At 50.0% G+C, this 14,756-nt stretch overlaps 1 protein-coding gene across 1 annotated transcript in view; it reads left to right on the forward strand.

Annotated features, from left to right (window-relative positions):
* The window catches only part of Dnaaf1 (dynein axonemal assembly factor 1), a 20,619-nt gene extending 6,070 nt beyond the window's left edge, over positions 1-14,549 (forward strand). Inside the window, 10 exon segments of the mRNA XM_051168636.1 lie at positions 1,650-1,871; positions 1,975-2,141; positions 4,120-4,241; positions 6,464-6,621; positions 7,553-7,753; positions 7,756-7,806; positions 10,775-10,866; positions 11,781-11,840; positions 12,683-13,043; positions 13,973-14,549. Coding sequence (XP_051024593.1) covers positions 1,650-1,871; positions 1,975-2,141; positions 4,120-4,241; positions 6,464-6,621; positions 7,553-7,753; positions 7,756-7,806; positions 10,775-10,866; positions 11,781-11,840; positions 12,683-13,043; positions 13,973-14,061 — 1,523 coding nt within the window. The 3' untranslated portion in view covers positions 14,062-14,549.
* Positions 14,550-14,756: the final 207 nt, after the last annotated feature.

Genomic DNA, 14,756 nt, shown 5'->3' on the forward strand with positions numbered 1-14,756 from the left:
AGAGCAGCAGCGATCTGTGTGTGATTGACTGGGCAGCTCAGGCTCAAGGTCCCCCGTGAGGTATGGTGGCTTCAGGCCATAGCCTTAGTGCCCCACCATGTACGCCTCTCATTGGCTGCTGGCTCTACAGAGAGCAAGAACAGGATGGGAAAAGGGGACAAGGTCCAAAATGACACATGCCATACTTTTGCCTTACTGTCATCTCGGGGCCACTCTTCTCCCTGTTCAGTTTTTTGTTTGTCTGTTTGTTTGTGGTTTGTTTTTTGTCCCAAAATAAAAAAAGGAAAGGAGGGCTAGCTAGGATTGTATCTCAGCGGCAGCACAAAGCCTGTGATAAGCTGAGGGAGAGGTGCCAGGCTGGAATGGAAAAATGGGTCTGAGGCTAAGAGGTCAAGGAGGGATAAGGCCAACAATATGACTTAGTAGTAAGGATGTCACTGGGTACCCCAGCTTCTGCTTGTAATGGTGGAAACAAAAGGGAAAGGATGGCTTAGAGACTTGCTGCTGAGGGGCGAGAGAGAGCAAATGGGTAAAGGGGCTTTTCCTAGTGATGGGGGAGGCATGGGACAAGAGCTGGAGGGTGGGCCAGAATGAGAGAGACAGAGACAGAGACACAGAGAGAAGCTGAGACTTGCATCAGAGTAGAGGAAAGAGGCATATAGAGGCATGGAGACTAGTTGAACAATGATTTAAGAGGGCTTGAGTGCAGCTTAGTGGAACAGTACTCACCCACCAGGTATGAGGCTTTGGGTTCAATCTCCCATTCTAGAAGTGAAAAGGGGGAGGTGGCTTTGCAAAGAAAAGCTGTTACTAGCTGGGCATGCTAACGTATGCCTTTAATCCCAGCACTCGGGAGGCAGAGGCAGGCAGATTGCTGTGAGTTCAAGGCCAGCCCAATCTACAGAGTAAGCCCAGGAAAGCCAGGGCTGTTACACAGAGAAACCCTGCCTAGAAAAAAAAAATTAAAAAAATTTAAAAGTGCCAGGCATGGTGGTGCATGCCTGTAATCCCAGCACTCGGGAGGTAGAGGCAAGTAGATTGCTGTGGTCTACAAAGTGAGCCCAGGACAGCCAAGGCTATACAGAGAAACCCTGTCTCAAAACAGAAAGATAGACAGACAAACAAACAAACAAACAAAAATCATAGCATAACGAAGGTTGAGAACCACTGACATAGAGAGACCCAGTCTCAAAAACCCAAAAACAAAAAAAAATATCTTTTTGTTTAAAAGAAAGAAAGAAAAGGGGGAAAGAGATGTGGGTGACTTAATCTCTCAAGTCCAAGACCAAGATGCTAGCAGATTCAGTGTCTGCTAGGGCTGCTCTCAAGTTCACGGTCTGTAGCCCAAGGTAGCTTTAAACTTGTGATTCTCCTACCGTAGCCTCCAGAGAGCTGGGATCACTGTTGTGGGCCACTCTGCCAGGCACTCTTTCTCCAAGAGGGTACTAATGCCAGCATGTGGCCGGACCTCAGGAACTCCTCACCCTACCCAACCCCAGGCCCCTTCTCTTACCTCCCTAGAGGTAATGGCTTTCAACATCACAATTTGTAGAAACTCGACACACACAGCCGCTGCCAACAGACAAAACCAAGCGTCCAGGCTCCTCCCCTCTGAGCATACAGGTGCCTCACCAGCCCCTCCCCACCAGGCTTTGACCGCATTGAGAATCTGGAGGAGTACACAGGCCTGCGCTGCCTCTGGCTGGAGTGCAATGGCATCCAGAGGATTGAGAACCTGCAGGCCCAGAGTGAGCTGCGCTGCCTCTTCCTGCAAGTGAACCTGTTGCATAAGATCGAGAACCTGGAGCCACTGCAGAAGCTGGACGCCCTGAACCTGAGCAACAACTACATTAAGACCATCGAGAACCTCTGTAAGCCTGCCAGCCCTGCTCCATGCCGCTTCCTAGCTGAGATTCTATAGAGTGGGCCGGGAGCAGGTGCCACCGTTGCTCACTTGTACCACCTCCCCTCCAGCCTGCCTCCCTGTCCTGAACACACTGCAAATGGCCCACAACCGCCTGGAGACTGTGGCAGACATTGAGCACCTCAGGGAGTGTCTGCAGCTCTGTGTCCTTGACCTCTCCCATAACATACTGAGTGACCCCGAGATCCTGAGTGTGCTCGAGAGCATGCCCTGTCTGGTAAGTGCAGCATGGCACAGACAGCGTGCTTCAGAAACATCACCCTCTCTCCTTCCCTTCCCTCCTTCCTTCCTTTTCCCTTTTTGTAGTCATGTGACTTGTCCTGGGGAGATCTGGACAAGTATCCGGATGCCCCTAGCAGCGCACTGTCAAGAAAGCAAAGCATGGAGTCCACCCAAATCACAGTAAATGCATGAGTTTACTGGGCTTATCTACAGGAGCATGGGCCACTCAAAGCCTGCATCGCTGGGAAGCCTGCTCAGATGGTGTCACTCTTGGAGCTGGTCCCTGGAGCTCCCTACATGGCTTGCAGGCAGCTCGCAGCTATCGCTGAGTATCTTCCACATACCCTCAGTAGACAGCCGAGACCTTACGCAGTTTCAGCTTTTTTCTTTTGTTTTGTTTTTTGAGACAGGGTTTCTCTGTGTATCCCTGGCTGTCCTGGAACTCTCTTTGTAGACCAGGCTGGCCTTAAACCCACAGAGATCTGCCTGCCTCTGCCTCCCAAGTGCTGGGATTAAAGACCTGCACCACCACACCTGGCTAAGTTTCAGCTTTCTGAGGCTGGGAGTCTTAGTTTTGCTTACTTCCTGAGCCTTGTGTGTTTCCTTCTTTCTTTTTCTTCTTTTCTTTTCTTTTTAAAAAAGATTTATTTATTACATATACAGTGTTTTGCCTGCATGTATGCCTACACACCAGAAGAGGGCACCAGATCTCATTATAGATAGTTGTGAGTCACCAAGTGGTTGCTGGAAATTGAACTCAGGACCTTTGGAAGAATAGACAGTGTTTTTCACCTCTGAGCCAGCTCTCCAGCTCTCCTTATTTCTTTTGGTCCCCACCTCCCCCAAGAGGAGCAGTTTCAAGCTGGAAGAAATAGCTTCAGAACAGTGGTTTTAGCTGAGTTTCTCAAGTGACTTGCATACCACCATGCTTCCCACCACGGTGACAATGAACTAAACCTCTGAACTGTAAGCCAGCCCCAATTAAATGCTTTTCTTTGTAAGAGTTGCATGACCATAGACCATAGCAATAAAACACTGACTAAGACACCTGGCAAGTTCAAAGCTAACCCATTTATATGTAATATGGATATGTTTCCTCAACAGCATCATAAACCATTTTACATATGTAAAGTGCCTAGTTCGATAAGGCAAACAGATTGCAAAATGATTGATTCTCATTAACCCTTTCAGACTCTTGAGGCATAGACCAGAAGGTGCATAACTGGCCATGGGAGAAGGTCGCTGACATTGCTGAGCTAACTTTTCCTTGCTGTATTCTGACTCCCAGGGGATCTGACCCCCAGTGAAAAGGCATCTCCTGGTGGCCTGTACATCCATCCCAGTCATGTGTATTTCATCATTGTTTGTTATGAGACAAGGTCTCATGTAGCTAAGCCTGGCCTCCCTCAGCCATTGGCTCTTATCCGCTGCCCCTGCAAATATTCTCTTGAAATGGGTCCCAGGTAGGAAGAACCAGAAACAATTAGACCAAAGTGTGTTTCAGTAAGAGATGTTGAGAGATGAAGCTAACAGAACGGCAAGACTCAGAAAGAACCTCGGTGTTCTTCCAGGATAGAAAAGAGGGTGCTGAGCAGTCTGTGTGGCTCCAGCGTCACCGCACAGGAGACCTTTTCACTGTCGTGTCACTTTGTTTTGCTCAAGAAAATGAATGGTGGTGTTATTTTGAGGGCACATAATGTGACGATGCCATCATCTTGTGTGTTTTATTATTGTATTGTGTGATGTGTGTGTGTGGTGTTTGCGTGTGTGGAGGCATAGATATGTTAGGCAGGCAATGCATGTAGAGGTGAGAGAACAACTTTCAAGAGCCAGGTTTTTCCTACCATGTCAGTTCTGGAGACTGAACTAAGGTCATCAGGCTTGGCAGCAAGCGCCTTTACCCACTGAGCCCTCTAGTGGGCCCCAATTGTCTGCCTTTGATAACCAGTTTGACCCTGTATGTTGCTTTGTAGCGTGTGCTGAACCTGATGGGAAACGCAGTGACCAAAAATATCCCAAATTACCGCAGGACAGTTACCGTTCGTCTGAAGCACTTGACTTATCTGGATGACAGGCCAATTTTCCCCAAAGACAGGTAAGCAAGGAGACCTTTGCGTTTGCATGCTTGCTAGTCGAGCACACTTGTTAGACTTTCAAGCTTTTTTATTTTTGAGTATTTTCACAAATCAGTAAGTACCCACTGGACCCCATTAATGGCACCCTCACTGTCTACCACAGGGTCAGGAACACTTGCTCACAGAATAATTACTTTTTTTTTTACAACTACTGTGTGTGTGTGTGTGTGTGTGTGTGTGTGTGTGTGTGTGTACACACCATGGCACACCTGCTTACACAGGAGGTCTGCTTGCATTGTGTTGGTCCTGGGAACTGAACACTGAACTAAGGTCATTAAGGTCATCAGGCTTGCCAGCAAACTCCTTTCCCTGTTGAGCCATCTTGCTGGCTCTTGTCTTCATTTTTTACAGTCTTGTAAAGAATGCTTTTGTGGCTGTGTGTGTGCACATCCTTGTGCAGACACGGGCTTGATTCCTCTAGGTAAATATGGAGGAGGAGAATTGATGGGCCAGATGACCAAATGGTTTTCCAAATGGCAATACTATCTTCCTTTCTTCCCAGCACATTGTGAGAGGATCTAAGTTTTCTGCATCCTTGCCAAAATCTAGCATTTTGACTCCTGCTGTGGATTGCAAAGTGGGGCTTGTCATGCTTATGATTAGATCATGGTGGCTCTTGTTAGGTGGCTTTTCCTTATGCTCTGGCCATTGTCCCCTGTTCTTTGGGAAATGTTGGCTTTGTGTCAGCTCACTTAAAATAATAGTGTGCCTTTCTGAAGGAGCAGCTTTGGCTGAAGGGAAAGCTAAGCAGGAGTACAGAGTTCTCAGCCCCCACCCCAGTTTCCCAGTACAAGCATCTGGCAACCTCTTGGGGACACTTATTACATCTGATGAGCCAAGTTGACCTAAGATTGGTAAGTGAGGGGTTGGAGAGATGCCTCAGAGGTTAAGAGCACTGTCTGCTCTTCCAAAGGTCCTTAGTTCAATTCCCAGCAACCACATGGTGGCTCACAGCCATATATCATGTGATCTGATGCCCTCTTCTGGCAGGCAGGCAGAACACTGTGTACATAATAAAAAAGAAAATTAATAAGTAAACTCTAAAACTCTTTTGAAGTTTTGTTTTTACTTTTATGTGTGTGTGACCAGAAGAGGGCATAAAATCCCCTGGACCTGGAGTTACAGGAAATTGTGAGCCACCCAGGGTGGGCCTGGGAACTGAATTCATGTCCTCTCCAAGAGCAGCAAGCAGTGAACCAAACCATCTCTCCAGCTGCTGCTCTTCTTCTCCTCCTCCTCCTCTTCTTCCTCCTCCTCTTCCTCCTCCTCCTCCTTCTTCTTTGTGACAGAGTTTCTCTGTGTAGCCTTGGCTGTCCTGGACTCACTTTGTAGACCAGGCTGGCCTCGAACTCACAGCGATCCGCCTGCCTCTGCCTCCCGGGTGCTGGGACTAAAGGCGTGCACCACCACGCCTAGCATCTCTCCAGCTTCTTAACTTTGAAGAAATGAGTGAGTTCAAGGGGCCGAGGAGATGGCTCAGTCAGTAAAGTGCTTCCCTCAATAAGCATGAGAGTTAACTTAGGCTCCAGAGCCCACATAACAAGCTGACCCCTGTGGCTTGGACCTGGCATCCTGGCTCTGTGGGTGGATGCACTGACCAGCCAGCCTAGCTTACTCAGGAGCTTCAGGCCCCAGGAGGGATGGTGCCTGAAGAGGAGACACACACAAGGTCATACCCTACTTCCACATGCATGTTCACATCTGTGCACCTGCACACACATGTACACAGACACAACACCAAGGACTGAACAAGTTTGGCCAGACAGCATATGTTTATAATTCTCTTTTAATTTTTACAAGTTGAGGGGAGCCTGATAGAGAGATGGCTCAGAGGTCGAGAACATTTGCTGTCCTCGCAACGGTCTTTAGTTGGGTTCCCAACACAGCTTATAACTACCTGTAACTCCAGCCCCAGGTGATCCGATGCCCTCTTCTGGATTCTCATATCACCTGCATGCTTATGGTATACATACATACACATAAGATGAAATGGAAAGAAATCTTTAAGTAGAATAGTTAACTCAGCCCTAAGCCCTCCCTTCCCCCAACCCCTTCCCTGCCTCCCAGGCTCTTGTACTTCTTGGAACTCATTATTTAGCCTAAACTCATGGCATTCCTCCTGCTCGGGTATAGACAGCATGTGCCCGTGCCCAGCTCCCCTTCTGTCCTTGTCCTTACCTAGGGCGTGCGCAGAGGCATGGGCCCGAGGGGGATATGCAGCTGAGAAGGAAGAGCGGCGCCAGTGGGAGAACAGGGAACACAAGAAGATAACAGACAGCCTGGAAGCCTTGGCCATGATCAAGCGGCGGGCTGAGGAACGGAAGAAGGCCAGAGCCAGAGGTGCGCCCCAGACCACAGCTGCACACGCTGCAGAGTGTGGCCCCAGACCACAGCTGCACACGCTGCAGAGTGTGGCCCCAGACCACAGCTGCACACGCTGCAGAGTGTGGCCCCAGACCACAGCTGCACACGCTGCAGAGTGTGGCCCTTTTCCCATGATCCGAGCGTAATGGTCTAGAAAACAGACTAAAGGCCAGACACTCACTGCAGATAGATCACAAGAAATTAATGTCAGCCTGATTCTGTGGTAGACATACAGTCTTCTCATTTAATGAGGAAAGCTGATTTGCACGCTAACGGAATAGAAGTGCGCCATTATTATTACATAAAGAATTAAACCTTGAGGGCTGCAGAGATGGCTCAGCAGTTAAGAGCACTGGTTGTTCTTCCAGAGGACTCAGGTTTGATTCCCAGTACCCATAAGGTGGCTCACAAGCATCTGTCACTCCAATCCCAAGGGATCTGACACCCTCTTCTGGCTCCTGTGGTGCATAGACATAAATGCTGGGAACACCCATAAAAACGTAGAGCATCCTCCAGCATTTACAGTTGATTTGTGCTGTAGTCTCATAGTTGCCAGTGCTGGGGGCTCTGACTGGTAGGAAGACATAGCATGAAAGGACAGAGCATGCTCGGGACTACTTCAAAAGCTGGTGAGAACTCAGTTTTAACCCTAAGCCAAAATTCATCTGATCAGTGTGTGTGTGGTGGCACAGGTGTGTTGAGCAGTGGCAGGGCCTTTCACAAATCCCTGGGTCCTTCCTGAAGCAGGGCCCTGTCAGCAGCTATCAGCCTGTGTGACCCTGGGGACATACTCACAATGACCTTCCTCTGCAAGACTACCTTCCAGCCAACCTAGGAGCATGTCTCTGTCAGCCCAGCCCAGCCTCAGGCAGAGCTCCTAGTTCAACTCTGGACTTCACTTCTCTAGGGGAGACACCCCTGCCTGACAGTGAGGAGATTCCCCCCGCCAGCCCGGAGGCTCAGGAAGAGCCATGCATGGGGGAAACCCAGCAGAAGATGTTGTTTTTTGTGAAGGAGAGCTTTGAAGCCAAAGATGAACTGTTCCCAGAGAAGCCAGGTAGGGAAAAGCAGCTGCCTGTGGTGGTGAGGAGCGGGACAGTGGAAGATCCAAGTCTGGGAGCCTGGCTTATACTCAGACACCCATGGTGGTCACCACTGAAGGTAAGGCAGCTGAGACCATAGAGGGGAGCCCTGTCCCTGCACACAGCTATGGCCTCTGTCCCTGCACACAGCTATGGCCCCTGTCCCTGCACACAGCTGTAGCCCCTGTCCCTGCACACAGCTGCGGCCCCTGTCCCTGCACACAGCTGTGGCCCCTGTCCCTGCACACAGCTGTGGCCCCTGTCCCTGCACACAGCTGTGGCCCCTGTCCCTGCACACAGCTATGGCCCCTGTCCCTGCACACAGCTGTGGCCCCTGTCCCTGCACACAGCTATGGCCTCTGTCCTTGCACACAGCTGTGGCCCCTGTCCCTGCACACAGCTATGGCCTCTGTCCCTGCACACAGCCATGGCTCAGACTCTGAATTCACTGCCTTTGGTTCTCTTTTTAGAAAATATAGTCCACGGGAAATTATGCACCCTTGAAAACACAACAGGTCACATTAAAACCAGGTTAAAATTATATAAGCAACGAAGAAAGCTATTAGCAGAATATTTGACTTGAGCCAGTGGGTCATCTGGAACCAACAGAAGGAGCAGTGATGGTTTACACTGGGTTTTGGATGAAGCCATCCTGGCCAAATATGTATTTGACACTTGCTGTACAAAGGGAACCGTGCTACCAAACAAGCACACAGGACCATCTCACACCCCAGGGAGGCTGCTTTCATTACAAATGTTAGAATCATTAAAAATGCGGATCTTAAGAGACAGAGAGCTGGGGGCTGGAGAGATAGCTCAGTGGTTAAGAGCACTCGCTGTTGTTCTAGAGGACCAGGCTCAATTCCTAGCACCACAGGGCAGCTCACAACTATCATCTATAACTCCAGGTCCAGGGTTCTGACACCCTCTCACAGACATACACGCAGGCAAAACACCAACGCAATAAAAATAGACAGGGAGACAGGTGGATCTCTGAACTCACTTGCCAGCCAGCCTGGCTTTATGCATGAGCCCCAAGTCCCAGAGAAAGACCCTGTGCTAGCTTGCTTTCTGTTGCTGTGATAAAACACTCTTACCAAAAACAAGCAAGGAGGAAAAGGGTTCACTGGCTTATACTTCCTTGTCATAGTCCATCACTGAGGATGTCAGGGCAGGAACTCAAGCAGGAACCAGAAAACTCTGCTTACTCTGTTTACTGGCTCGCTGGAGCTCCCTCTGGGCCATGCTCAACTAGGTTTCTTATACAGCTGGGAGCCACCTGCCCGGGAATGGTTTTTGCATAGTGGGCTGGATCCTCCTATTCCAATTAGAAATCAAGACCGCCCCTCACAGACACACCCATGGGCCAGTCTGATGCAGGTGGTCCTTCATGGGAGGCTTTCCTCTCACATGACTCTAGACTATGTCTACTGATAGGTAACCCCGACTTCCTCAGGGTGCCATGGAGACTGGCTTGGAATGGTTTTTGTCCACAGGGCCATGGACACAACATTTTAGAGTCCCAACCTGACAGGGTGTGAGGTCCCTTCCTCTGGCCCTGCCCAGGTATTGGCTTTTTAATTTTTTGGGGGTTTTTTTGTTTGTTTGAATTTTTTACATATAGATTTGTATTATTCCACATATATACAATAAACTACTTACAGCAAAAAATAGGTATCAGCTTTTTATTGGTCAAACAGGAATGATTTCTTAGGCAAGGCTTACACAGCAAGGAGTATGTGCTTGTCTGGGCAGCAGCTAGATCTTGGAAGCCAGCAATTTAGCATCAGAACACACATCACCAGACCAACCCCCAACAATCAGGTGTGCTATGGCTCTTTGGAGTTTGATGAGGCTCTGTGCCACAATGTCTGTCTGGGGACTGGGGACATGCCTTGCTTTGGTTATTATTCAACAAAAGAAGGCTGCTGTCTCTAACTCAGGATAGACAGCCAGACCCTTGGCCTACCTGTTCTGAGCTTCCGTAGAACAGAAAAATGGTTCTGTTTAGCAAGGGTCTTGCTTGTCCTGTAGCTTTCCACACATGGATGTGCTGGCTCATATTTGAAGGTACAGTGCTCCTGGGTTCAGCATGTGGTGCTGTGTCACCACCTATGATACAAATGTCACAAATGGACGTACAGGTCAGGATGGACTTCTGGCTCAGCCACTCCTCTCCTGTGCCCAGCTGTAGTGAACAGACCACATGGGGACAGGGTTTAGGAACTTGGCAAGGAGGGCCTGACAGAGGAAGACCCATAGTGCTTCCGCCCATCCAGGCAGCCTTGCTGTGTTAAGTGGCACAGGCCCCTGACTTTAGAGAGCAGGCGTCACACCTGATGGACAGGTGTGCAGGTTGACAGAGAGACCTCCATTGGGCTGCAGGGCTGGCCTCTCTGGGCTCTGGAACCAGCACTTGTCCTGGATACATCCCTTTCCTTTAAGTCAATCACTATAATAGGTTATTCTTTAGGTAACAAGAAAGGTAGTGGTGGGCGTGGTGGCACACACCTTTAGTCCCAGCACACAGAAACACTATCTTGAAAAACAAAAAAAAAAAAAGAAAGAAGAAAGAAAGGTAATGAGATTCTGGACTGTAATGATCCCATTGGCTGAATAAATTTTATTAATTGCTCTGAGATCTGTTAACATCCTCTATTTGCCAGATTTCTTTTTGATGACAAATACAGGAGAATTCCAAGGGCTGGTGGGCTCCAGCTGTTCTTGGACTAGTTCTTCTAGTGGCTGTACTTTTTCATAGACCATTGTTCAAGCAGGTTGGTCAGTGAACCATTCAGGCTCAGCTGCTTCTGCCGTCTCTAGACTCATTGCCTGTCACAGAAGGGCCAGCTTCTTCCTGCCCTTCCTCAGCTGGGGGTAGGGGTGCAGCCCTGCCCTGAGTAGAGGACTCCTGTAGTTTCTATCTTAGTGGCTACCCAGCCACATCCAGGAAGGTCTGTCCTTCCACTTTAACTGCTAGTTTGTCACCCAGTCTTTGTATCTGAAACCAATGCCAGGGCCAGTAACCTCTCACTGCTGTTCCCCAGAGTCTACACCCCGAGTGGCATCTACCGATGGGGCCAGAACAGAAGACACAGAGGCCACTGCCCTGGAGACCAAGGAGAGGCTTTTTATCGCTGTGAGCAAGGGGCTTCAATCTGAGGGTGGGGTAACACCTTTGTGGTCTTCCCTGTATCAGGAGTTCCAGGAATTCCCCAGGGAACAGGTACAGCACAGCTAGCAAGGCACACCCCCAGCCACCCTGCTCATTACTCAGTTTGGGGGGCTGGTCCATTTACCTCACTTGGACTGTGAAAGCCACACTGGAGTCTGCTGGGCCTCAGGCCTAAAGTCTGGCCCTAGCCACCTCATTGACTGGTCCCCACTCTGGCTTCCTGATGGCTCACCGTGGTATGATTGTCCAGGGTCCCTCCCAGCAATGTTGGGATACAGCTGTGTTATTGCCCCTAAGGCTCCTCCCATTTGGATGACAGTATTTCCTGCATGCAAGGCATGAGAAACTACACATTGTCCCAAGAACTGCAATTTAATGGAGCGATAGCTCAGGGTCATGCAAACCCATGTAGCTAGGGCTGTCTGCCTGCCCATGCCCTAAGCTTTGCATTCAAGAACTACCATACAGAACACAGGAGCATGTGGTTGAGTCTGATGCTAAGCTCTGACGGGGTGTTCTGAGATAAGTGGAGTTATACCGTCATCCTATTATGGAGTAGGAACTGGTGATGTGGTTTCCAGGTTTTCAGGAGATATGTGAGACCCAGACTAATGTGTACGAGGTACTCTAGAGTTTGGGTTCCCTGTGACAGAACAAAATGAAGAAGTGGTGACAATCTTCCCGTGCCCAGCCTGCAAGCCCTCTTCCATTGGTTAGATGGCTGGACTTAAAGTAGCAGTGTGTCTTTGAACATGCTGAGGTCTTCTGGTAGGTATGGGTGGGAGGGCCTTGGTGATGGTCCTTCATGACATCTTGTCTCCTGTTGACACTGTCTTCCACTGTGTCTCTGGATGACATGTGGTAACTGGCTCTTTCAGGATCTGCCCGACTTGGAGGATGTTGATGGCACTGACATGTCTGTGGAAGATGAGACCAAGGTCAGCACCTGCCTCCCCTAACCCAGAATGACCACCACCTGTGGCAGCCCCCCTCTGCCTCAGCCTCCCAAGTAGTGGGATTGCAAGCATGCACCATGCCTAGTTCTGTTATTTTTGAGACAGGGTTTCACTCTGTAGCCCGTGGCTAGCCTAGAACTCATTCACTAGACCAGGCAGGCCTTCAACTGGGCTTACACGAGTGGACCATCATGCCTGTCCCTTAAGGGCCATTTCCTCCTCAGGAAAGTGAGCTGCACCTTGGAGCGAAGCAGGCACACTTCCACCTCACTGAGGAGACAGCTGCTCTCTGGCCCCTCGGAGGGCTTATTTCAGCTATTTGGGCTTTCTGAAGCAAGTTCTACTGGTGGCTGAATGAAATGAACTGTGTTCCTATTCACATCTCCCAAGCTTGTCTGCTAAAGCCGTACCTAGAGAGCAGGAGCGTGCATGAGGCACCTGACTCTCCTACCTAGGCATAACTAGGAGCCAGCAACCAACTATGTCAGACCTCATTCCCAGAAGGCTTTGGAGGGAACCTCTGCACCAGTTCTCACAACCCCCAAATAAGCACAGAGGCCAGAGCCCTGTGGGGACTGAGGTCCAGGAACAAAATCCTAAAGAGTTGTTGCGCTACAGGGCGGCACCAGAGGCTAGAGTCCAGGCTTTGGTATGGTGAGGTATAGGGGAGCTGTGTGAGTAGGGAGCAGAGCATGGAGAAGCTACTTGGTTGAGGTGTCCTTCCTGAGGCCTTGAACCAGCCTGCTTCCTCCGTACCTCTCTGCATGTGCTTCCCTGTGTTGTGACCATGGGAGAAGCAGGTACACTTCACACTCTCTCACCAGGAAACCAGCATCCCGAAAATCCAGGCCATTTCCAGCTTGAGTGATGACAGTGACCTCGCACTGGATGACTGTCCCCTCTCTGTTGGCAACACAGATGTGCTCTCACACATATTTGCAGTCTCCAAGGACCCCTCGAAGACTGCCTGGGTGCCTTTCTCAGACATATGTAAGCCAACAGCAACAACGGAGTTGGAAACCCAAGGTCAAGACTCCAGCAGCACCTCTGCACGACCCCTCATCCAGGAGCTGGGAGAGGGAGAGTCAAACCAGTCACTGCCACCCCAAACTTACCCAAGTGACCCTGCACTTGCCCAGTCTCGTGAAGATGGAGACAGCCAGCAGCTTGCAGACATTCCACTAGGTAACACTAGGTAGGGAGGCAAACTGCAGACCCTCTCTAGCTGGCTGGATCTCAGGGAGAGGGTAGCAGGTGGGGATTTCTGCACCATTCATAAGTGACCACCTGCTGTGGTGTATCACCTGGCTTTACGGTCCAGACCAGAGGCTCTGGAGGAGGGCTGGGTGACAAAAACACTAGTGTTAGTCAGCCGAGCCATGGCAGCTGCAATCATGCACCTGGCACTCTGTGCAGACAGAGAGCAGTCTGAGCAGCCTAGTCAGCACAAACAGAATAGCAGCCAGGGCTGGATGTGCATTGTAGGCAAGTACTTGCCTTTTAGGTGGCTTATATCCCGTGCTTCTCTTGCCCAGCAGTAAGGGTCATTTCTGAAGGAGTATGTGGCTGGCCTGGACTAGTGCTCAGCACAAAGGGCAGCTTTACCCAAGTGTAGGAGAGAGAAACATGTTTTTGTGTTGATCCCAAGTGTGGGATGGGGAACAGACTTGTGAGAGAGCAGGATGTTTATCCCCAGCTCTTGGGGGAACTTGGATGTTGTCAGATGAAAACATGGAGACTCTGAGAGGAGATATATATAAGAGGCCAAAACAAGAGGCTTGGGAGAGAGGACTTGGGACTGTTTTGGCTGTTGACTGCAACACTTCAAGAGATGCTCCTAGAGAGAACTGCCCCAGGGAAAGCTTCAAGGTTTTAGATTCCAGCTGAAGCTTCAGGTTTCAGCTGCTGTTCCAGGTTCCAGCAGCAACTTTGGTGGGATTGCTGACTACGCCAGGAGAATCATTCCTCAGCACTAGTATCTTAGCAGGTGCCTCCACCATGTCCCAAGCTTTTAAGGCTGCAGCATGACACTGTTCGATCACTGTATCATAGTATTGGTCTTGTTGTCTTAAGTCAGCACCCAAATACTAATTTCTTCTCTCCTAACCCTTGAGGAGCCGGAGCTGAGAACGAAGCACGGTCTTCATTGGCAGAGCCCCACATCAGTGTACGCCTGGAAGATATTGAACTTGACGTGGACTGAACCCCAAGGCGGTCTACACTTAGGCTAGCAGTGAAGTGGATGCAGGGCACCCTTTCCTGCGCATTGCTGATATACACTCTGGAACCCTGCATGGCAGGAACTGTGCAGCCACACCTATGTGCCTTGTACCCAATGCATCTGTTCCCCCTGGTTACAGATCCCCCGAGTATATAAACATTTTAAGACCCACACAAGTCAGCAGGTTACTGGGCTGCCAATCAGGCTCTTCCTATGAGGTCAGAAACCTAATCGCATTGTGCTATCAAATGTATGTGTGTCCCCAGGGCAGAAGGAGTGGCGCTTCACACAGCAGACACATGTGCTCTGCCCACATGACCATCCAGCTCATGGCCACTGGACACGTTTATTCAGTCCTTGAGCCAGTGCCAAAGTGTCAACTCCTACAGAACCTATGTGGACTGTTGGACAGACAACCCACAACAGTAGCTGCTGACCCACTGTGCCACTGCAGGAGGCAGGCAAGGCCTCAGCCCCTGGAGGCCAACACTGACACAGTGGCTCTATTTTCCATCAACCCATCAACACTGAGGTGCAGGAGGTGGCTCTGCCCTGGGGAGTGTATCCAGATACCCAGGCCACAGGAGCTGCCCCTTGGCCACGGCTGCACAGAGCCTCTGTGACACGCTCTCCTGGCTCTTCAGCTCCATGTGGCCCAGAGAGTGGCAGTGGGAAAA

The sequence above is a fragment of the Acomys russatus genome, chromosome 26 (assembly GCF_903995435.1).
Source record: "Acomys russatus chromosome 26, mAcoRus1.1, whole genome shotgun sequence".
NCBI lineage: Eukaryota > Metazoa > Chordata > Mammalia > Rodentia > Muridae > Acomys > Acomys russatus.